This window comes from Crocuta crocuta, unplaced genomic scaffold, assembly GCF_008692635.1.
Source record: "Crocuta crocuta isolate KB4526 unplaced genomic scaffold, BGI_CrCroc_1.0 scaffold99, whole genome shotgun sequence".
Classification (NCBI taxonomy): domain Eukaryota; kingdom Metazoa; phylum Chordata; class Mammalia; order Carnivora; family Hyaenidae; genus Crocuta; species Crocuta crocuta.
In genome coordinates, this window is record NW_027551560.1 from 5137011 (window position 1) to 5160347 (window position 23337).

General features: G+C 42.2%; 1 protein-coding gene and 1 pseudogene across 1 annotated transcript; one reads left to right on the forward strand and one right to left on the reverse strand.

The window, feature by feature from the left end:
• The first annotated feature begins 584 nt into the window (after positions 1-584).
• On the forward strand, positions 585-2299 carry LOC144219536 (large ribosomal subunit protein uL10 pseudogene; annotated as a pseudogene).
• Positions 2300-8298: 5999 nt separating this feature from the next.
• Positions 8299-12929, reverse strand: LOC144219500 (procathepsin L-like). The gene is made up of 8 exons (XM_077749512.1): positions 12884-12929; positions 12589-12724; positions 12178-12297; positions 11949-12074; positions 11291-11515; positions 10243-10405; positions 9241-9358; positions 8299-8818 (listed from the first exon to the last, which is right to left on the reverse strand). Exons 2-8 carry the CDS (start codon positions 12712-12714, stop codon positions 8719-8721), a joined length of 978 nt encoding a protein of 325 aa, XP_077605638.1. The 5' UTR covers positions 12715-12724; positions 12884-12929; the 3' UTR covers positions 8299-8718.
• Positions 12930-23337: the final 10408 nt, after the last annotated feature.

A 23337-nucleotide genomic window follows, 5' to 3' on the forward strand; every position in this document is an offset into this window, starting at 1 on the left:
AAAGAACAAGTTCTCATATCAAAAGTACACTGATGCAACATTAGAACTTGCGTTTTCTCTCTGTTAAAAAGGACAAAACATTTTCTTAAAAGTGTTAGCTTGAGGCACCTGGGTGGCTCAGTCGTTTAAGCATCCGACTTCGGCTCATGTCATGCTCTCACAGTTCCTGAATTTGGGCCCCGAGTCAGGCTCCATTCTGATAGCTCCAAGATTAGAGCCTGCTCAGATTCTGTGTCACCCTCTCTCTCTGCCCCTCCCCTACTCATGCTTTGTATGTGTGTACCCTCTCTCAAAAATAAATAAACATTAAAAAAAAGAGTCTTAGTTTGCTTATTAGAAAAAATTATAACCAAAGATTTTTCTTACCTTTAATCGTTTAGAAATACAAATTTTCTATGCTTCATCTTTATCAGATTATTCAAGAAAACTGAGTCTTAATATTAAAAGAGCTAAGGTTTGTTCACTATGGTATAACTTGCAGCATTTGCCTTTAAAATTTTTATTCTTGGCCCTCCTCTCTCCAGGCATCCTCATGAGAGTAACATCTTGCTTAAGCCATAGTGGCAATCCTGATAATTTCCATGATGCCCAGGGAATACAGAGTGACCCAGAAATCCGAGTACTTCCTTAAAATCATCACCTTTGGGATGATCATCCTTCATTGTGGGAGCAGACAACGTGGGTTCCAAGAAGATGCAGTAGATCCGCATGTATTTCCATGGAAACCCTGTGGTGCTGCTGTGGCATGAGCACCATGATGTACGAGGCCATCTGAGGGCATCTGGAGAACAGCCAGCTCTGGAGAAACTTTTGCCTCATATCTGGGTGAATGTGGGCTTTGTGCTCACCAAGGAGGACCTCACCGAGACCAGGCACATGCTACTGGCTGATAAGGTGCCAACTGTTGCCTGTGTTAGTGCCATAGCCCCATATGAAGTCACTATACCAGGCCAGAACACTTGTCTGGGGCAAGACCTTCTTCTCCCAGGCTTTAAGCATCACCACTAAAATCTCCAGGGGCACCGCTGAAATCCTGAGTGACATGCAGTTGATTAAGACTGGAGACAAAGCGGGGGCAGCGAAGCCACACAGCTGAACGTGGTGAACACCTCCCCATTCTCCTCTGGGGTAATCAATCAGCAAGTATCTGACAATGGAAGAATCTACAGCCCTGAAGTGCTTGACATCACAGAGAAAACTGCATTCTGTCTTCCTGGAGGATGTCCGCACTGTTGCCAGCATCTGTCTGCAGATCGGTCATCCAATTGTTACATCATTGCCCCATTCTATCATCAATGGATACAAGCAGGTCCTGGCTTTGTCTGTGTAGACTGATTAATTACACCTTCCCACTTGCTGAAGCCATCACCACCACTGCTGCACCTGCTGCTGCCATAGCCCTGGACAAAGTTGAAGCAAAGGAAGAGTCAGATGAGGTGGACAAGGACATGGGACTTGTTGGTCTCTTGATTAATCACCAAAAAGCAACCAATTCAGCCCACTTTACTTCTCTTCAAAAAGAAATATTTTATTGTCACTTGGGTTGAATATATAAATATTGTTGCATGATGAATTGTGATCCCATTTAATCAAATGTTCAAATATTTTGATTTTTTGTAAAACAGGCATTCCAAAATCAAATTCTAAATTGAAGTATTTTGACCACAATGCAACTAAAATATTCCCGAGGATCCATGGACCATTTGCAAGAGATTTGGTCTCTTTATAAAAACGAAGATATTATACTAATTAGTAATTATGTGTTTCGTCTGCAATGAGACTGATGGAACTCTTGAGTACAGGTTTCTGATAACCTTAGGATCATAAAGCCGAACGGGGTAAGAAGTTCTAGAATGAATGGAAGATCTGGATTCAACCAGAACAAGAATTAATAACATGGGATTGAGTGAACGGAGGATGCTTCTCATTTTATAACTTTTTTGAAACATTGATGATTTTAAATGTTTTTTCCAGTGTTAAAGAAATTATTTGAAGTTATGACTTATAGCCATTTGATAAAATATGCCTGTGTGAACAGACTGAGACATTTAAATTGTTCTCCCTACCTGATCTGCCCAGAATTCAAAAACGTTCAGTGAGTAATCTCATATTTTCATGACAATATGCTAATTTGTAGAAGTTGAATAAGAATCTGCTCTCTTTGTAACAGGGCACATTTGGAAACACTGGTTACCCCACCAAGGCTTTGACTGCAATGTCATATTCGAGGAGAGACTTGCACAGACTCAGATATGACCAGAGGCTGAAAGAACTCAGACAGACTTTATGGAGCCAATAAAGCCCCTTGGAAAAACAGCCTGATACTTATATCTGAGTCTATAAGCAAGACAGGTAGTTTTCATCCATTGCGACAAAGAGACAACAAATTCACGATGAATTAACAGGATGAAGAAAACAGATGTACAGTAGCGTTAATTTCAAGGAATCCTAAGAAATTTTTTTCTCATAAGCTATGATTATAGCAATCATTATAGGCTAAGTTAAAATAAAGAAGAAGAAGAAGAAATCTACACTTTGCAAACAAATTGGTCTTAAATTTGGCTGTCCTTGGTAAAACTGAGGGTGATTATACAAAGAAAAATTATATTTCAATAACACACCGTTGTGGATATTAGTGTCTAATAGAGTTCACTATGAACTGGATGAGATCCTAATTTCTTCTAGTTTCCTGCAAAGTCTGTCTACAAGTCTCCAAACTAATGTTTTCTGCTTTTTTCTATCCTTTTTACTTGGAATCACTGGATAACCAAAACTACCCTTTTCCTAAAGCCCTCCAAATTGAATATGAACTTGATGTAACCTTCAGAGAAATCACCACAACAGCTCATGTGTAGACAATCTTCATGCCTGTTCCTCTATGAGCCACTCAGATAGTCTGTCAGCCTGCCACTACCTACTCTTATTCTGTCTAAGATGCTTTAAGCCCAGCATCTAGAAATTCTTTCGACTGGCTGCCCTGGAACTCAGAAAGTTGTTTATAATTTGATCCTTTTATTAACCATTATTTTTATTGTATTGCCATAGAATTGCCTCTTATTTGTTACCTGATTATTTGAAGCAGAGGCCTCATTCTAAGAACATACCTGCATCATCTCTTTCTGAAATGAATTTGACTGAATTGACTCATTGTCAGAACAAAGAAACTGGAGTAAGGAGATAAAACCATCTATCAGCTCAACTTTGAATGTGTGAATCTTCCAAGAAAGTTGCAGAGGAAGGAACTATATTGAACAAAGGCAGGCCACCTAAAAATGTGGACCAAAAATCTGGGCTTACTTGGCCGGGGGACAAAACCAAGCTTCCTAGCTGCAGAGCCATTTCAGAGCCTCTGAAATAAGCCATTTTATTTTATTTAAAATTTTTTTTATGTCTTTATTTTGAGAGAGAGACAGAGATTGGGCAGGGGAGGGGCAGAGAGAAAGGGAGACACAGAATCTGAAGGAGGCTCCAGGCTCTGAGCTGTAAGCACAGAGCCTGATGTGGGGCCCGAACCCGCAGACTTTGAGATCATGACCTAAGCTGAAGTCAGATGCTTAACCAACTGAGCCACCCAGGCATCTCTGAAATCAGCTATTTAAAATGTGCGCTGCTCTCAAAGACACACAGGACCACAAGAAAAAATGGAGATAAATGAACATTAACACTATCAATTAATATTCCAGACTTTGAAAAGTACGTTTCAACCTAACCTTATCTATAAACCACACTGCTCTTTTTTTTTTCTCTCTTTTTTGAGAGAGAGAGAAAGAGAGCACAAGTGAATAAAGGACAGAGACAGAGGGACAGAGAGAGAGAGGGAGAGAGATAGACAGGGTCTCACCTGAAGCAGGACTCAAGCTCACCTGATGTGTGACTCGGACTCATCAACTGTGAGGTCATGACTTGAGCTGAAGTCAGATGCTTAAGGACTGAGCCACCCAGGCACCTCTGCTCCTTTATTTCATGTGGCAACAGAAATATAAAGGGTTCCCAACTAAATGGTCAGAATCATTTGGGCTTGGATCCCTAGCTCTTCTGTCACTGTGCTTAGTGACAGCACTTGTTCATAAAATTCTGCCACACAAACACACACACGTGCTTGTTGAAAAATCATAGAAAATCGGATGGTGCATCAGAATTCCAAGTTCTCATCAGCATTAAAGGTCTTCTTCCCAAGTTTCAGAGATTGTGAATTAGAAAAGGCAATCCTATATCTGTCTATGATAATGGAACAAGGAAGGGCTCAATACCACTAGGCAAGCTTTGAAAACACTCTAGTCAGGAGGAGGGGGCAAGATGGCAGAGAAGTAGGGAGCTCCGTTCATTGCACTCGCCCCCATATCTCGCAAGGAAAAGATCCGAAGCCAAACCTTACAGAACCCAAGAGATTGGGAGAAAAAGGACGCAGAACCCACTGAGAAAGCCTTCTAACAACGTGAGTGTGAACGGGGGAAGATAAAATCGGGCCCGGATCGGAGACTCCAGGGACGGGGGCGATCCCCCTCTGCGGGGAGTGAGAGGGGAAAAAGAGAGTCTGAAACCACTCAAGACACGGGCCCTGTCGCTGGGAAACAGAAAACCCTCCGCTCAGGGCACAGAAGGACCATGCGCGCCAAATCCCTGCGCGCCAGGTCCCCGCGTGCCAACTCATCCCGGAGGGACTGTGCGCTGACCACTTCTTTGTGCTCCTGGCTGACTGAACGCTTAGAGGAGCTGTGTGCCTACCGCGCCATTGTGCTCCTGGCTGGCCGGACTCCTGGAGGAGCCTCACGTGCGTGCTGGGCCTCCGCGCTCCTGGCTGGCTGGAACACTAGAGAGAAGGCGAAGAGCTTAAAAACTGGGAGATTTGCCCGCGAGTTCGTGTTTCAGGTGAGGAGACACAGAGGGACCTGGTTTCCCGCTCTCCAGCAGGCCCGGCCTGGCCCGTAGGCAAAACCCCGCCCATGCTCGCCAACCTGACCTGGAGGAGAAGGTAGCTGCGATTCTGGCTCCAACCCCAGGGCTAGGCAAGTGGCTTGGAATTGCCCTGAGGGGATCACCTGCGAGGTTGTGTCTATGGTAATTTCAGTGGGGCAAGCAGACTGGGATTTGGAAACTAGGGCTGGCCTGGGTTAAAGAGCGCAACCCACTTTGGCTGTGCCCCTGACCTGGCGAGTTTAAACACCCAAAAAAGCAAGGTGCAACGCTTGGTTCAAGAAGGAACTGGAGCGCCGCCACTCTTCTCCCCACAACAACCAATGCAGAACCCCCGCCTGAGGCAATGGATCACGCCACGCCCATCCCTGCTTGAGAGCTGCCCTTCCCCTCTTTTTTTTTCTTTTTTTTTTTTTTTTTATTTCCCGGAACACTGACTTGATTAACTCTGGTCACCGGCTTGCTTAAACAGTCACATTTATTCCATTCTGTAGATGTAAATTCTACAACTACCGACATTTTCATCTCTTTCTTTCAGGAGTAATTAGACTATATAGTCTCTCTGGATAATACCAGCGTCCTTCTCTCACCTATCCAACCATATTCCACCCTTTAGTTCTTTGAAAAAAGCTTCTTATCCCTTCAGCCTGTTCATTCTATTTCCAATTGTCCCTCATCCCCACCCTGTCTTCTCTCTCTCTATGCTCTTCAACCAGCACTGGATACACCCGGCTATTTAATTGTAGCTGGGAAATCCGGTTATATGCTTTAAACCATTCTTTGTCCATCCGTTTTCTACTTTTCTCCTTTTCTCTTCTTCTTTTTGACCTTTTTACGTATTTTTTTATTTTCTATTGTTTGACTTCCCTCCTCCATCTTTTCTCTTAACTTTTGCATTTTCCCTCTCGGTTTGCAAGTTAGTTGGATTTGTTTGTGCGTTTCTGTGCCTCTGCTCCTTGTGTGTTTGTCTGTTTTCTTCTCCACGGCTACCTCAAAAAACAAGCCAAAGTACACATGATGGAGAGTCCCAAATATCACTATGAGTAGGCAAATAAAATAATAAAGGTCTCAACAAGAGAGACCAAGAGATACCACTCAAAAAAAAAAAAAAAAAAACAGTCTCTGAAAGGATAGGACCTGGACAAAGAGCCTTATTAGATACAGCAGTGCTCACAGGTGCAGAGAGCATAACAAGTCTTTAAAACTAACAAAAGCCAGAAAGTAATTAAAATGACAAAACGAGGGGCACCTGGGTGGCTTAGTCGGTTAAGCGTCCGACTTTCGCNACAAAACGAAAGAGCTCTCCTCCAAAGAAATTCCAAAGAGAACTGACAGCTAATGAACTTCTCAAAACAGATATAAGCAGCAACACTGAACAAGATTTTAGAATAATAATCATAAAATTAATAGCTGGGCTTGAAAAANGAACAAAATCCATCTATATGCTGTATATAAGAAACTCATGTTAGACTGGAAGATACCTTCAGATTGAAAGTAAGGGGATGAAGAAATATCTATCATGCTACTAGAAGTCAAAAGAAAGCTGGAGTAGCTATACTTAGAGNTGGACTTGAAAGACACATTGGACCAGATGAATCTAACAGATATATTTAGAACTCTACATCCTGAGGCCAGGGAATTCACTTTCNGAAAGGCAGTCCTAAGAGGGAAGTGCATTGCACTCCAGGCCTATTTCAAGAATTAGAAAAAGTGCAAGCCCAAAATCTAACAGCTCACCAAAAGGAACTAGAGGCAGAGCAATAAGAATGCCCCAAACACAGAAGAAGAAGAGAAATAGTAAAAATCAGAGCAGAAATAAACAACATAGAGACCAAAGAAACAATTGAACAGATCCATGAAACCAAGAGTTGGTTTTTTAAAAAAGTAAACAAAATTNGTGCATGGAGGAGGGCACTTGTTGGGATGAGCATTGGGTGTTATATGGAAACCAACTTGACAATAAACTATTTGTAAAAAATAAATTAATTAATTAAAAAAATAAAAAAATAATAAAGATATCTATAGACAAAAGAAAAAAAAGAAAACACTCTAGTCAGAAGGTAAAAGCTTAGCATCTGGGGGTCTCAAGTCATCATGTTCTGGATACAGTGACTGCCCAGCAGGGGCAGCTCATGCAATCATCAGTGGAAAATGTTGCTTTTATCTAAACCCAATGAGATAGATAATATCTAACTTACATCAGCCTTAAAAAAAGGAGTTAATATTTTCCATCAGATAAATGAAACACATTTCATTGGGCTGATCTACTTCCAGTATTGTGGGACGGGTTTCATGAGGTGTGGGGCAGTATGTTCTCTTCTGTTTATTCATCGTCTTGCTTTTTTTTCTTTTCAAATGTTTTGAGTATAAATGACACACGATGCTACCGTTGTTTCAGTAATTTGCCAACTGTATACATTATGCTGTGCTCACCACAAGTGTAGCCACCCCCTGTCATCTTACATCACTATTACAATACCATTGACTATATTCCCTGTGCTGTGCCCTTGATTCCCATGGCTGATTCATTCTATACCTGGAAGCCTGTACCTCCCACCCTCCTTCACCCATATTTTCATCCTCATGCTGCTCTGTGCTTTTTTTTTTATTCTTTGTAGATTTCTTACCGCTCATTTACAAACTGGATTTCTCTCTCCACAGTCACCCGCTCAGCTAGTTAGTATGCAAATTTCCAGGGAAGTTTCAGATGAAGAAACTATGGGGGCCCAGGGAGGTCACCCCAAAATGTACCACATGGCATATTGACTATCTTGAATTAAAGCTACTTGGGATACAGCTGGTTCAAGGACACCCAGGCTGTTTCTGTGACCCCTGAAAGCAGAAAGTGAGTGTCCCATATGAAAGTTCTCTCCCTGAACAAGGTAAGAGACATCTTTATCAGCAGAGATGGGGCTTCAAAGGTAAGAAAGCTGTGGAAACAAACCTTGTTACTTTTTTGCTCATCTTCAACCCCAGCCCAGATTCCACTTAGAGATCCTGCAATTTAAAGCTCCCACACACGTTTTCTCTTTTTCCTGTCAATTCCTCACAAATTATTGTCTTTTTCTAAATGTATAAAAACTGCCAAAAAAAAAAAAAACCCTACCTGTTGGCTATTTTGGGGGCGCTCAAATTCATTACTGGGCCTCCCTGCTTATATAATAAAACTCTGAGATATTTTTTTCCATTAACCTGTCTCATATTAATTAAATTCTTAAATCAATGAGGACATTTCCTCCTCTCTCCAAAACCACTGCATGTTTTTACTATAAAGAAGTTTATGTATTAAAAACAGAATCACACCCCAACATATGCAAATAAATTTTATTTTAAAAGATAAAAATTCATGCAACGTTTTAAAATATGAACATACAGGGGCACTTGGGAAGCTCAGCTGATTGAGCATCTGACTTCAGGTCAGGTCATGATCTCACGGTTTGTGAGTTCAAGCCCCTAATTGGGCTCTGTGCTGACAGCTCAGAGTCTGGAGCCTGCTTCGGATTCTGTGTCTCCTTCTTTCTCTGCTCCTTCCCTACTCACACTTGGTCTGCCTGTCTCTCTCTCAAAAATAAATTTAAAAAATTATAACATGAACATTCAAAAGTTATTAAGGAAGATAATCATACACCATTGATTACAGCAAGGATTAAAGAGCAGTGTGAACAGTCACAGAATCCAGTCACAACTTGGATCTTCAATGATTCAAGTGTTTTACCCCAAACAATAAGATGTGATAAACTTTACAATAAAATCCATTTCCTGGATATTCTGTTGCCAGTCAAGGACTTCTTCATCACCATCATCTCACACGACAGGAAAGCTGGCCATGGTGGTGATTCCACAGTGGTTGTTCCTGTCTCTGGCTATTTTTATGTAGCCATCCATGCCCCATTCAGAGCCCCAGCTGAAAAAATACAGAGTTTTCCAATTATTACAAATGATCAAAAACAGATTCAGGAAGAATCAGGAGAGGCCATTCTTGTTCATGGCTGAGTTCTGACCCAGCATAGAATTCTATCCCCAGACCTTCCACAAAACTGTAACGTGAGCAGGAAAAGGAAAATTTTGGGACCCGGATGTGTTATAGAAATTTTTTAAAATTCCAATTAAGAAATGCAATTGTACCAAATCAGGACCCTAGGGCCAGTGGGAGGCAATATCTTAATGTTGTTATCATATGGACAATGTCTGTGCTCCCTACTAGGTGGGTAAACACTGCTAGGATTTCAGAAGTATTGTCAAGTGTGGGGGACCAGTGTCTTAACACTGGTTCCAAAAAATATTCTGTTTTCAAATTCAACAGTATGTGTTCCTGGATTTTCATACCTGTTTCTGACAATCCAATATTTTTTGTCATCTGATTCTTTTCCTCTAAAGCCATAGCCAACCACCAGAACACCATGATTCAGGTCTTCACTGCTGCACTTTGGATCATAATAAATGCCTAGGGAGTAATATTCAATGCTGAAGTGAGGATTCCCACATGACATGTGATAGTAACCCAGCCTATCAATCACAGTAAGGGAGGCATTTCAAGATTCAGTTGTGATATGAATTCAGATGAGATTTAAAAGTCGGATACTTTTGTTTACCTAGGGTGGGGATTCAGGCCTTCATCTCACACCAGGAGAAATACTGTCACAATCTCTTTTGAAAATAATAGTCAAGAGGTTTTTAAAAAAATTTTTTTAATGTCTTATTTATTTCTGAGAGAGAGACAGTGCGAACAGGGGAGGGTCAGAGAGAGAGGGACATACAGAATCTGAAACAGGCTCCAGCTCTGAGCTAGCCGTCAGCACAGAGCTCCACATGGGACTCAAACCCACGAACCGTGAGATAATGACCTGAGCCGAAGTCAGACGCTTAACCAACTCAGCCACCCAGGTACCCCGAGTCAAGAGGTTTTTAAAAATTACCTGCCAAAACCTTATTATTCTACTTATAGGATGTCAGCCTAGTGAAACAGTAGAGAACATAAAATTACTTGAGCCAAGGGATTTTTTCCAGTGTTAATTTCAGTAGCAAAATTCTTTAAACGTTTTTAAGGTCTACACATGGAAAAAAAGTAAAGTAAACTCTACCCATCGAATTATGTAGCTATTTAAATATATTCGTGATATACTTAAAATCATGGGGATTTGGGTCAAGTCATGGCATATGGAAGCAGCAGACATAAATACTACAGGTACAGAATGAACAACTAGTTTAAATCCACCCCCCCCCCCCAAATTCTACATTGAATTGTACATACCAAAGTGTCACTCTTTCCGTCTGTTAGGGCGGTTTTCCAATTTTCCTACCTAAATTTCTACATTAACAAAAGTTTACCTCGTTTATAAAACCGGAAGGTATCCAGGCTTGCATCTAGAGTAGCGGAGACAGGCCCTATTTTTCTCAGTATCATCTTAAGGATCTTCTCCTGCTGAGGGATGGTGTGAAAGTCAGTGATATTGGCAGCAGAATACTCGGGCCTGTATTTGCAGGGTCCATCCTTTGAACGGTAAAGGAAAAGAAACTTGATTACTACCATCCACCTCCTGGGAACATGTAACACAGCTTACAGGTGAAAGATTTCCAAGTCAAGTTTGTTGTGAAGGATCCCAGGAAGAGAAATGGTATTTATTGTTTTGAAATTGAAAAACTAATTGGTGTGAGGGGCACCTGGGTGGCTCATTAGGTTAAGCGTCCAACCCTTGATTGTGGCTCAGGTCATGATCTCACAGTCATGGGATCAAGTTCTGTGTTGGGCTCTGCACAGAGCCTGAAGCCTGCTTGGCATTCTCTCTCCCTCTCTCTATCTCTACCCCTCCACCTCTCGTACTCCCTCTTTCTTTCACTTTCTCAAAATAAATAAACTTAAAAAGATCTAACTGGTGTGAATTCATCAAAGCACCATTGGTCTAAGTGTCCATAAGAAGTTTTTCACTCTGGAGAAATCTGTACCCTATAGAGAAAGGTACGCATATCTCCATGTAACATAGAAATAAAAATACCTATGTGGCAACCCTCTAAGCAGAGAACTGTGCAGGCTATCAGTCCTGACAGTCTGCAGATAGAGTCTACAATTGAAAATGTGAATATTAGGGGCACCTGGGTGGCTCAGTCGGTTAAGCATTCAACTTCGGCTCAGGTCATGATCTCATGGCTGGTGAGTTTGAGTCCCACATTAGATTCTGTGCTCAGAGCCTGGAGCCTGCTTTGGATTCTGTGTCTCCCTCTCTCTCTGACCCTCCACCACTCATGCTCTCTCTCTCTCTCAAAAATAAATAAACATTAAAAAAAAGAAAATGTGAATGTTAAATATGGTGTCCGTTTTCTTCAGAAGCATTCAAGTCTAAGAGCAGAGCTGGAATGACAAGTGAGGAACTCCACTCACCCTTCCAACGTATGGATAAGATTCCTCTGTGTTCAGGCCTCCGTTGTTCCTAACATACTGGAAGGCATTACTCATTAGACCACCATTACAGCCCTCATTGCCTTCAGCCCAAGAGCAGTCCAGGAGGTTCTGCACACTCAGGGAAACAGGTTTGCCAGTTTTCCGGAACATTTGTTCTTCAAGGGCAGCAATTGCACTAAAAGCCCAGCCAGAAGCACACCGACCCTGAAAACAAATTATAAAGGTCTCAGTCCACAAAATAAATATTAAGAGTGACAACAGTCCATCTATATGAAAACTTTAAAACATAGCAATGATGGGGCACATGGGTGGGTCAGTTGGTTCAGAGTCAGACTTTGGGCCAGGTTATGATCTCAGGGCTTATGGGTGTGAGACCCATGTCAGGCTCTGTGTTGACGGCTCAGAGCCTGGAGCCTGCATGGATTCTGTGTCTCCCTCTCTCTCTGCCCCTCCTTCGCTCATGCTCTTTTTCTCTCTCTCTCAAAAATAATGAACGTTACAAACAGCAGCAACAACAATATCGCAACAACATATTGTTCCACAGCAGGAAACCTTAGCAGGGTGGCCACTTTGTTTTTGGCTTTCCTCCTGGAGAGAGACCTGTTGAGTAGTCATCCTTGATACTGACAGGACTTACAGCAGATTTCTGGTTCCTATCCCCAGTTACAGATATACCAGCACAGAAAGGTACTTTAAATACTTTCCCAGTATCATTCTTCTGCATTGGAAGGCCAATCATCATGTGCCTGAATTCTTCACTGGTCTGCAGGAGAAAAAAAGTAGAATGTTGACAAGCATGAGATCTGGGGAGGAAAGTACTGAAGAGAAAAAGAACAAAATATTCAGCAAATCCATGCCACACTCACCATGTCACCAAAGCCATTCATTGCCATTGTGAAGCTGTGTTTCCCTTGATAATATTCCTGATTGTGCTTTAGAATCATCTTCATGTTCTTCTCCCACACTGCTCTTCTGCATTCTTCAGCCTAGAGGCAAACATATAACTTATCATTCTTATTTGTATTTAAAACCTACTGACCTGCACCAAGTGGATGTGCTCAGAGAGAGGAGGAGAAACAACAGCCAGGGTGACCTGATGCTTCTGAGATATGTTCTCCACCAACCACACAGCAGGACTCATGCTCACACTGTGCACAGTCACAGTGCTCAGCTTACTCTCTTGGTAAGAGTGGCCTCAAGATGCTACTCTGTGCTATGAACTCCCACCAGCACGGACGTTCTCGGTGGGTCCCCCAGATAGTTTAGATGTTACCAACCACACCATATTTTTTCCCGTGTATCTCCTTCCACCGGATCCACTGTGCATTTAAACTTTGATCAAGCTGTATAGTAGCTGAGGCTATTCCCAAGCAAAGGGCAGTCAGGAAGACAAAACGATGCATGTTTCAAAACCTAGGAAGCAAAAAGAAATGAGTATCTGATTAGACTGAACTATCTAAAACTATCCCTCTTTCTTCTGAGATGTTAGACCACTCGAATGGAGTAAAACATTGAATTTATCCTCCCAAATACTTACACAAGGATTACACCGGCCCCTCCGGGAGTGCTCACCTGATCGTGTAGCTGTGCAAATACCCTCAGCAGGTGTAGCCCCAGGGCTCTCTGATGTTGGGCAGTGACTCTGAGGCCACCCACTTAAAGCCCTAGGGTTTGGCCTGATTGGCCCTGTCCATACCGCCCAGTACACTGTAATCTTCCCAGATCTGCTTTTGTTTCCCAAGCTGATGACTTCTGTTCTGGAGTTTTCACTGCCACTGTGTCCATTCAACATTTCTGGAAAGTGCCTCTTGTGTTTGTGACTGTGCACTGACTTATGCGGAGACCTTCCCTCCTCCCCACAGGAACCACTTCCTTCTTCTCTTAGCAGAAACCCCCCGACTCCTGAGTTATTTCTTCTAGAGCAGGTGCTGGGGTGCAGTTGTTAGAGCTGTGGGGAGCCAGTATCAGATGCTGAGAGGGGCCCTGTCATGTGTGATACAGGGTAGTGATACTGTCTAAAATGTCAGTGTTCCTGTTTGTGTTCCATTTCTAGAGCAATGTCCCCTCTACAGCTAGGGACATCCTTGTCTCAAGGACAATGAGGATTTCAATAGTAGGAATGCAAAGAGATAAATGAGTTCAGCATTTAACATCCCAATGAGAATTCCTGAGTTCTCAAAGGTCCTGAAAGCCAAGATTGAAGACAAAACAAAACAAACAAACAAAAAACCCGAAGATTTCCTCATTGCAGGGATAGAGAATGCCTCCAAAAGGTTGCTGTCATCACAGAATGAAGTGTCCATTGCCTAGTGGAATGGATAAGAGGGGAGAAGTGGCTCCCCAGCAGTGGGAGGACAGGATAGCTTGCTTGCACTCATACTGTGCAAGACTGATCTAGAGAGGGGGGGCTCTGAAAGATTCCCAGGCACAGCCTGTGACAAGTAGGGGAGCAGATCACACATCTGGAGACGACCAAGAGCTGCAAAAACAAATTGCTTATAAAACCCCAGGACCCTGGCACAACAACGAGGAGAAGCTGAAGCTCCATGAATGAAACTATATTTTGCATGGTGGCTTTAAGTCACATTTTAAAAATAAACATGAATATTTTAAGAACAAACCAATATAGTAGTTCTCAATAGTGTTGAGGGTAATTATGCCCTAGGTCTGGGTTACATACATGGTTGAGTATGAAAAAGGCTAATTAGTTCACAGAAAATGGAAGGAAGTAGCAGGGGTTGATGCATTCTGGGGAACTGAGGTTTACACTCCCTTCTTAGGCTCATCCTAGGATTCCAGTGGATTCACCTTCACTTCCAGTTCTAGTCAGACACTAATAAGGATTAAGGCTGACACACATTAAAAGAACATGCCAGAGTCTCTCTAACGTGTTAGGACATTTTGGCTGCATCAGCCATGTGTGCTCAGATTTTAGTTTCTCAGTCCTGACTGGAGAACTCCCTCCACACACCCCACTCTCCTTCACCCTGAGTTGTGTGCATTCCTGTTGCAAAGGAGGACTGTTCTAAGCTCCATGACCCATGATTTGCACAGTGGAGGCTCAGTGAGCTCAGAGGAACCCAAGCAGTCTGGGCACAAATCCAGCACAGACTGTGCCAAATGGTGTTGCTAGAAAGGTCGGGCTTGGTGCCAAGGATCACCTGCACAGGAGGAGATCCCGCCCCAGCACCCAGGGCTTGGGTTGAAGGCAGGTGACTTGTGGTTCCCATGGCCCCCTCCTCTAGGCATTTACAGCAGTCCACACAGCACGCAAGCATTTGCAGGTAGCATACACAGCCTGCCCCACCCCTGCTGGCTCAGAGCTCATGATGGAAGATAGGTGGAGCAGGAAGAAGGTCCTGGCTGGCTGGTCACCATCACAGACTGAGGACATGGACAATGGGAATATCCAAGGGGAGGGAGAAAAGCTGGAACACTTGGTCTTAAATGCACCTGTTTCTCTGATTATAAAAATGGGACACTTGGCAAGCAGAAATGTAAGGAAGAAAACAAAATGACTCAATTCTCAGTCGCAACATAATCCATATTTCAGTGTATTTCTTTGTAGCATGTTATTCCAAATCTGACAAAATCTATGGGGTTTCAGAAGGATGAGTTTTTCCATACCCTGTGTGGTGAACCCTGTGTTGGAAACAACCATTGTCAAGAACAGAATTGTTTAGTGCTCCATAGGCTCATGGTTGCCGAGAGCAGAGCAGATTGCTAAATGTCAGGTATTTTTATAGCTCATTGAGTTTCCACTGTGAGAAGATTGGAATAGAGTTTGTATGAAATAATATAAAAATAATAATTTAACAGGGAAACATTGAAATCATACTGGGAAAACATTTTGCTAACTGCTGGCCCCTAGTGGTGAAATGTGACAGGCCTCATAGAGAAGCCACCATTGCACTCTGGACAGAAGATGCTTCCTCCCATGTGCTCCTCTCTGGGGACAGCAGGCAGCAGCCCCTGCAAGGTTGTTCCCAGACACTGGCTCCTCCTCTGCCCTGGGTATTTCCTTCCTATTGCAGCCACACAATGTGGCCAGTGACAGCTACTCAGCTGGCCTGGGTTCTTAGCTCAGGGCTCTGACCCTGGGTAGATGAGAACTTGCAGCCAGTGCGTCGGGCCAGGGTGGGGGTGGGGGTGGCCAAGGCAAGAACTTGTGGGGGAGGGAAGAAGCCAGGACAGGCCTGAGCTTGGTGAGTGTCGGGAGCCATTTCTGAACTCACTAGTTGAGAAAAACTCCTTGTGAGGTTAGGGTAAGTTTGCACGGACTCTTACCGTCACATGGTGACCGATATCCATCCCCACTCAATTGTTTCTGCTTGAGCACTGTAGGAACTTCTTCTTTTGTGGTTATGAGAGCAACATTGCTACTGAAAAACCTGTTTTTCTTAATACCTCCCATTAATCGATAAACAGGCTATTGACCCCTGCTCACAAAGAACTTTTACCTTTACTATGCTAAAAACATTAACCTGTTTATATTTGAATGCCACTTCTGGACTGTTCCCCATACACTTATGCATATCAATGTTCTGGAAAGTTTTTACTGATCAAAGACTTTATCATCAGAATGCCACTTCTGTGCCATCCCTCAAACACTTAATCATAAAATAAATTTGAGTCTCAGACAGTGTGGAGATGCCTGGCTGGTGATCAGAAGGAATCTCCTGGGTCTCTCATCCCTCTCTTGCTGACACTGTCCATCTTTCAGGATCTGCAGGAGAGGTTTGCTATGACCCAATTCACTGAGTGAAGCATTCTAATCAGATGTTTCATAAGCTGATATCAAAGTAGTTATTTTCTAAGCCTAAGAGAGCACAGTGAAGGAAGTGCCCAGGAACATACTGGAAAAGATGACAAAGTTGGGTTTTGCCCGGAATTAAAAAGTCACCACAAATAAACTGCATTTGCAGAATTGGGAGTTACAGCTCCCTCCCTGCTGGGCCTAAATGCATCCTGCCTTGTGCAGAAAGCCTTGTCATCTCCCCCTTCTCTGGTCCCGTGTTCCCAGATTCTGACAGCGCCTCCCAGTCAATATGCTGAAGTTCAGTCATCTTTGCAAGGAGGAAATGAAGCTACATTATCAGGGGGAAATGTTCAGGAAAAGGGGAATGTAGAACCCAAGATTCACCGGGGCTCCAAAGAGCAATGCAGTTACCAGTCATATTCATTTAAAGATATCCACGGTGTCTAGATATGCCAAGACCTGTTCTAGGCACAGGGAGACCACAGTGCACAAGTGGCAAGACTCAGGCTATAAACAAATAAGGAAGATGCCAGTCAGGGGTTGGCAAACAACGGCCTAGGAGCCACTACATGTTTTTGTCAATAAACTTTTATTGGAACACAATCACCCCTGTTATTTCCTCTGGTCTATGACTGGCTTAGGGACACATGGCCATCATGAGAGAAAACACCTGGTCTATTACAGAAAGGATTGCTGGCCTGGTGTAAGTGCAGGGATTCAAACAGGGTGAAATGAGAGAAAGGGGGTGGGGCTATGTTTCACTGACTGCTCAGAGGACTCCTCTCTGCCCATGACATTTAAACCAACACAAGAAGGACAAGAAAGGGAGGCATCAGCAGGGGAGGGGCTGAGGGAAGGCAGAGGGAATAGTGAGTGCAAAGGGCCTGGGGCAGTAGAGAGCTGGGTGTATCACAAGTAGAACACCAACAGGAAGGGAGATGGGTCTGGTACCAGGGTTTGAGCATGGTGGTCTGGGGACAATGTGCCTGAAGCGATCTGATCAGAGAGGTAAATGGCTTTACAAACCTAGATCAGGAGATTGGGTTTGGTCCAGGTGTGTTCCGCAGGTGGGAGCAAGATCTGACTCACTTTGAGAATTTCCCTTCGACTGCCCAGAGAGACCAGGTAGAAGGTCATCTTTGAGATATGATAGCACTTGGAATGGGTTGTCCATGGTCAGTTACTCTGTATGATGTTGGCAGGAATGCAAACAGAGCCCCCCATCCCTGGGTAAATACTTCAAGTATAAAGTTACAGCAAATAAACAGGGAAATAGCTTTTCTCCTGCCTCCTACTTATGCAAAGACACTGCTCTGACCACCTGGAAGGCAGGATTGCTTTAGAATTCTGATTCCTAGAGATCCTGCTTCTTCCCCTCACCGCCCCTCCCCCCCGCCCACCGGCTCTTCCCAGGCCTGGCAGCCTCACCTGCAAGGGGCCTACAGCCATGGACACCCCAGTCTCACCTCTGCATCCAGCCACAGCAGCCTGCCTTGGGGGAGGGGGGGTGATTGGTGGGGGAGGGCACACAGAGGATATTCCAAGGCAAAATTTAGGAAACCCATAGCCCTTGCTCCTCACTCCCAGGTGTTAGTGAAGGATGGCCTGACTTTCTTAAAGTTGGGCCTTATTTACCTGTTACTACTTCCCTGCTCTAAAAAATTTACAGGGAGCGCTCTGGCCCAGTCTCCAGGTTCAAATTATACAGGTTTCTCATGTAAGTGCTGAAAGTTAGAAAATGAATTTAACTAAAGCACCTGAGACTGGCAGTAAGGCCCACTTTTCACCTAGCTTCTAGGCTCTATAATCTGCCGCTGCTGATCAGACATTCCTATACAATGTTTTTTAGAAGCGTATGCTAGAGTTCTACCACAAAAGGAATGGTGTCCTCTGGACACCAACAGATCTTTTAAATTATACAGCCCATTTCTTCTGCTTTAAAAATATCCTACAAGAGGGACACCTGGGTGGCTCATTCAGTTAAGTATCTGACTTTGGCTTAGGTCATAATTTCGCAGTTCATGAGTTTGAGTCCTGAGTAGGACTCTGTGCTGACAGCTCATGGTCTGGAGAGTGCTTCTGATTCTGTCTCTCTCTCTCTCTCTCTCTCTCTGTCCCTTCTCCACTCATGCTCTGTCTCTGTGTCTCTCAAAAATAAATAAACATTAAAAAATATTTTTAAATATCCTACCAGAGTGGTGCTTAGTTGTTCATTTGGTTAAGCATCCAACTCTTGATTTTGGCTCAAGTCATGATCTCACAGTTTCATGAGTCTGAGTCTCACGTCAGGCTCTGTGCTGACAGTGGGGAGCCTGCTTGGGATTCTTTTTCTTTCCCTCTCTCTCTGTTCCTCCCCTGCTTGAACGCTCGCTCTTTCTGTCTCTGGCTCTTTCTCTCAAAATAAATAAAAAACTTTTAAAAATAACAAATTTCCCCTAGGTCCTCCTACAAATTATCTGCAAAAGGCCAATATTCAGAGGCTAATAGAAGCCATGTTTCAGTTGTGTACCCAGAAAGATGATTTCGTTGAAATGCTTCACACAGGGTTTACAAAGGTACAAATCTTTTGATTTCCATTTCACTGAAAAATCTTTCTGATATAAAAACAAAGACAAAATCATTCAGTTTAAAGATGGGCCAATCCCTTGGTATTCAATCTATAAGCCAGTGTTCTTTGGGAAATAAGAAACACCCATCCGTGTCTTCCAAATCTCCACAAGACCTGAAATGCAACCCTAAAAACAAGTTCAAGTCCACATATATTTACCAATCCCCCAAACTCACCTATTACTCTCACAATGTTTGTGAACATTATAAAAGACCAGGATATTGGAACAAATTGTCCAGTACTTCAGGAAAGAAAGAACCATTTTCATTTTTTTGTAACAGTTATTTATTTTTCAGGGAGAAGAATGTGAGCTGGAGAGGGCCAGAAAAGGGGAGACAGAGGATCCATAGCAGGTTCTGCAGTGAGCTCAGAGCCTGATGTGGGGCTTGAACTCATGAACTACGAGATCATGATCTGAGCTGAAGCCAAGAGCCAGTCAGTTTATCGACTGAGCCACTCAGACATCCCAAGAAGGATCCATTTTAAATAGTAATTACTCAGAAACTCTAGAAAAAAATGTACATTATTTTCTCTGTTCTTAAATTATAAATATTTTTCTTTAAATATAAAGACAGCCTAGAATCATTTGAGACTGGGGCTGGGGGGAAAAGAAGGGAAAGCGGCCTTTCAAAAAGTTTTACTTACTTAGTCCATTGTTTAGAGACTTTTAAAAAAAAAATTTTAATGATTTATTTATTTCTGAGAGAGAGAAAGAGCAGCATGAGCAGGGGAGGGTCAGAGAGAGGGAGATACAGCATCCGAAGCAGGCTCCAGGCTCTGAGCTGTCAGCACAGAGCCCGACGCGGGGCTCGAACCCACAAACAGTGAGATCATGACCTGAGCTCAAGTCGGACGCTTAACCGACTGAGCCACTCAGGTGCCCCAGAGACCTTTTTAAAATACAAACAGCTAAAAGGGCTCTTGCACTCAGACTCTACCACCTCCAGTATCAGTAAGATATGTTCTTAATTTTTACTTTGGAAAAAAATTTAAAACACTCTCTCTGCAGCATTGTGAAATAAACTTTCTACCCCTTTCTTCTCCAAGACCTAAAAGACATTCTTTGAAATGCAAACACTAGAGAAAATGGTATCATCAGAAAAAAAGAGGGAGATACTTGAAAAATGTGGCTTTAACGTCCTCTCCCAAAAATTAGTATTGTTCTTCATATCTTGTCTGTGTATATGTCCACATATTTGTAAATGTGGGATGATTTCCATTCCCCCAGATGCTACTGCTAACATTAAGTTGTGAAAGAGCTCTATTTAGTTGAAGTCAAGTGCTTGTAAAAATTGGGCATTCTAAAACTCAAAAATATAAAAACTACCTGAAATGTTTTCAAGTTCATGTGATCTGGGAAAATATTTGGTTCTAAAGGTAATTTAAGGTTATTGGTTTAATTAAAATAGACATGTTTTTAGAATTATCAGCATTAAATATGAGATTTTAATTATTGTGTGTTTGCTAAAATTCAAATAAGTGTAGGCTAGATCTATTGCAAAATTAGTAAAAAAAAAGGCATTAGGATGGACATATGTATTTTTTATTAGAGAAAGAAAGTGATTTTTCTTTAACTTGAGGCTGATTGTTTGGGGGCAAAAACAAGCAAACAAACAAACAACAACAATAACTTCGGACAATATCTGAATGTAAGGAAAGAGTTGTAAAAGGTTTATGGAAAAGGAATCTTTGGAGAGGAATTTTATATGTGGTCAGTACTAGCTAAAATTAAAATAAATTTGAGGCACCTGTGTGGCTCAGTTGGTTAAGTGCTGGTCTCTTAATTTTAGCTCAGGTCATAATCTCACAGTTCATGAGATGGGGCCCCACAGCGGGCTCTGTGCTGACAGTGGTGAGTCTCCTTGGGATTCTCTCTCTCCTCAGGTCGTTTCTCTCTCTCTCTCTCTCTGCCCCCCCCCATAAATAAACATCAAAAAGAATTTTAAAAAATAAAATTAAAATAAATTTAAGTAGGAACATTTTTTGGGGCGCCTGGGTGACTCAGTCGATTAAGCATCTGACTTCGGCTCAGGTCATGATCTCACAGTTTGTGGGTTCGAGCCCCATGTCGGGCTCTGTGCTGACAGCTCAGAGCCTGGAGCCTACTTCATATTGTGTCTCCCTCTCTCTCTGACCCTCCCCTGCTCACACTATCTCTCTCAGAAATAAATTTTTAAAAATTTAAAAAAAGAAAAATTTTTTTGAGAGAGAGAATGTGTGTGAACAAGGGAGAGGGGCAGAAAGAGAGAGAGAGAGAAAGAGAGAGAGACAGAGACAGAGACAGAGACAGAGACTATACCAAGCAGGCTCCACATATATCATGGAGCTAGACTCTGGGCTTGATCCCACAATGCTGGGATCATGACCTGAGACAAAATCAAGAGTCTGAGCCTCAACCAACCGAACCATCCAGGTGCCCCAAAAATAAAATTTGGTATTAAAAGTATTCTGGGGCAGAGTCCTACTTTGGCTCAGGTCATGATCTTATGCTTTGTGAGTTCAAGCCCCCCAATTGGGCTCTGCACTGTCAGTAGGATTCTTGCTCTCTCTCTCCACCCCTCCTCCACTTGTGTGCTCTCTCTCTCCCTCTCTCTCAAAATAAATAAATAAAATATATTTTTAAAAAAGAAAAAGACAAAGCACCGTGGTGGAAAATTTGTTTTCTCTTTGTTAAAAGAACAAAGTTTTCTTGAACTAATGGTTGGTTGTTAATGAAAAATTACAAACAAAGGGGGTGCCTGGGTGGTTCAGTCAGTTAAGCATCCGACTTCAGCTCAGGTCACGATCTCTCAGTTCCTGGGTTCGAGCCCCATGTCGGGCTCTGTGCTGACAGCTAGCTCAGAGCCTGGACCCTGTCTTCAGATTCTGTGTCTCCTTCTCTCTCTCACCTTTCACTGCTCATGATATCTGTCTCTCAGAAATAAATAAAAACATTAAAAAAATAAAGTTACATGCCAAAAAAATTATAATAATAAAATATTCTATATATTGTGAAAATAAATTTCTATGTCTATACGGTTTTTGAATACTTAAGAAAACTGAGTCTTACTATTAAAAGAGCTAAATTTTGTATAATCTTTGACATCTTTTTTTTTGCCTTTGACATCTTTTATTGTCACTTTTTGTTAAATGGATAACTATTGTCACCTAATGATCTATGATCCCATTTAATCAAATGTTTCGACATTTTGATATATGTATATATTTACATTCTTCCCAAAATAAAATTCTGAAATCAGGTCTTTTGACTACAATCTAACTGAAAATGTCCAGACAGTTCCTGGAACATTTCAAAGATTTTCTGAGAAGTTAAACTAATTAGACTTTCTTGGTATGTTAAAAATGACATAAATTAAAGCATTGCCGAGTAAGTGATGCTAAATCTTGTTAGATTATAATTGTGTAGAAATGTTATTAATATAAGTGTTTCAAAAATCGTATAAAGCCCACGGAGACTTGTGTCCAGGTCTGTTACTGTATTGAAGTGTTATGTGCCATAAAACAACCAAGTGTCCTTATCAATTGCATTGTCATGAACTCTCACCAGCTCTTTAACCATGACTGTTTTTAAGCTTTTTATCACTTATAAATATTTATACTTCTACTCAAATACTTTTAAAAAGCTTCCTGCCAACGTACTTCATCTTCAATGAGGCTCATGAAAAAAACACTGGTTACATTACCAAGGCTTTTACTGGAATGTCCTCTCTGGGAAAGACATGCACATACTCAGATCTGACCAGACAGCTTTAAGGAAATAGGTTGACATTATGGAGCCTATAAAGCCCTATGAAGATGTCGGCCCAGTACCTTGTTACAGCAGCCTTACCAGGTGAGTAAAGAGGGTCGCTTCTTGACAGGTACAGGGACCTCAGGATATTTGGGGAACCTTGAGTAGAGAGGAATCCACCCAAATCTATAGGTATTGCAGGAGAACTCTGAGGGCAAGTATTTAGGTTGGCCCCTGGCTTTGAGAGGCTATTAAGAGTTCCATTGAGAAATTTCTTATGAAAAGTAGGTTTTAAAGAGCCTACATGATCAATCACTATTTATTTTATTTTGTTTTTATTTTATTTATTTAAATTCAAGTTAGTTACCATATAGTGTAGTTTTGGCTTCAGGAGTAGGACTGAATAATTCACCACTTACATATAACACTCAGTGCTCATCCCACCAAGTCCCCTCCTTATTTCCCATCACCCATTTAACCCATCCTCCCACCTACCCCCTCTCCAGCAGCCCTCAGTGTGTTCTGTGTATTTAAGAGTGTCTTATGGTTTGCCTCCCTGTCTGCTTTTATCTTACTTTTCTTTCCCTCCTCTATGTTATATGTTGTGTTTCTCAAATTCCACATATGAGTGAAATCATATGTAAATTACCATTCTCTCTGTACTTAGGTAAATAATCAAGGCAAGTATTTTTCAAAACTAGACTTGTTTTGTAAATAAATTAGTGTTAATTTAAATATCTTTGGTAAAAATGAAGTGATTATAGAGAGAATATATGTTTCAGTCACACAGTTTGTAGATAGTAGATTCTAGTATTGTTCATCATAAAAACTAGATTCTGATTTCTACAAGTGTCTTCCCATGCCTGGCAATGATTCTCCAAACTACCATGTTACGGACTGTGACTAGGGTAATGACTTTGGGTGGGAGT

Bases quoted from the DNA above. Each gene is read 5' to 3' on its own strand.
- LOC144219500 (XM_077749512.1), bottom strand. From the start codon at position 12,714: ATGCATCGTTTTGTCTTCCTGACTGCCCTTTGCTTGGGAATAGCCTCA. The intron at 12,298-12,588 runs GTTGGTAACATC...GTTTGCCTCTAG, and splicing joins ACGGGAAAAAATATGGTGTG to GCTGAAGAATGCAGAAGAGC. The intron at 9,359-10,242 runs GTAAACTTTTGT...ATTACTCCCTAG, and splicing joins CTTCCGGTTTTATAAACGAG to GCATTTATTATGATCCAAAG.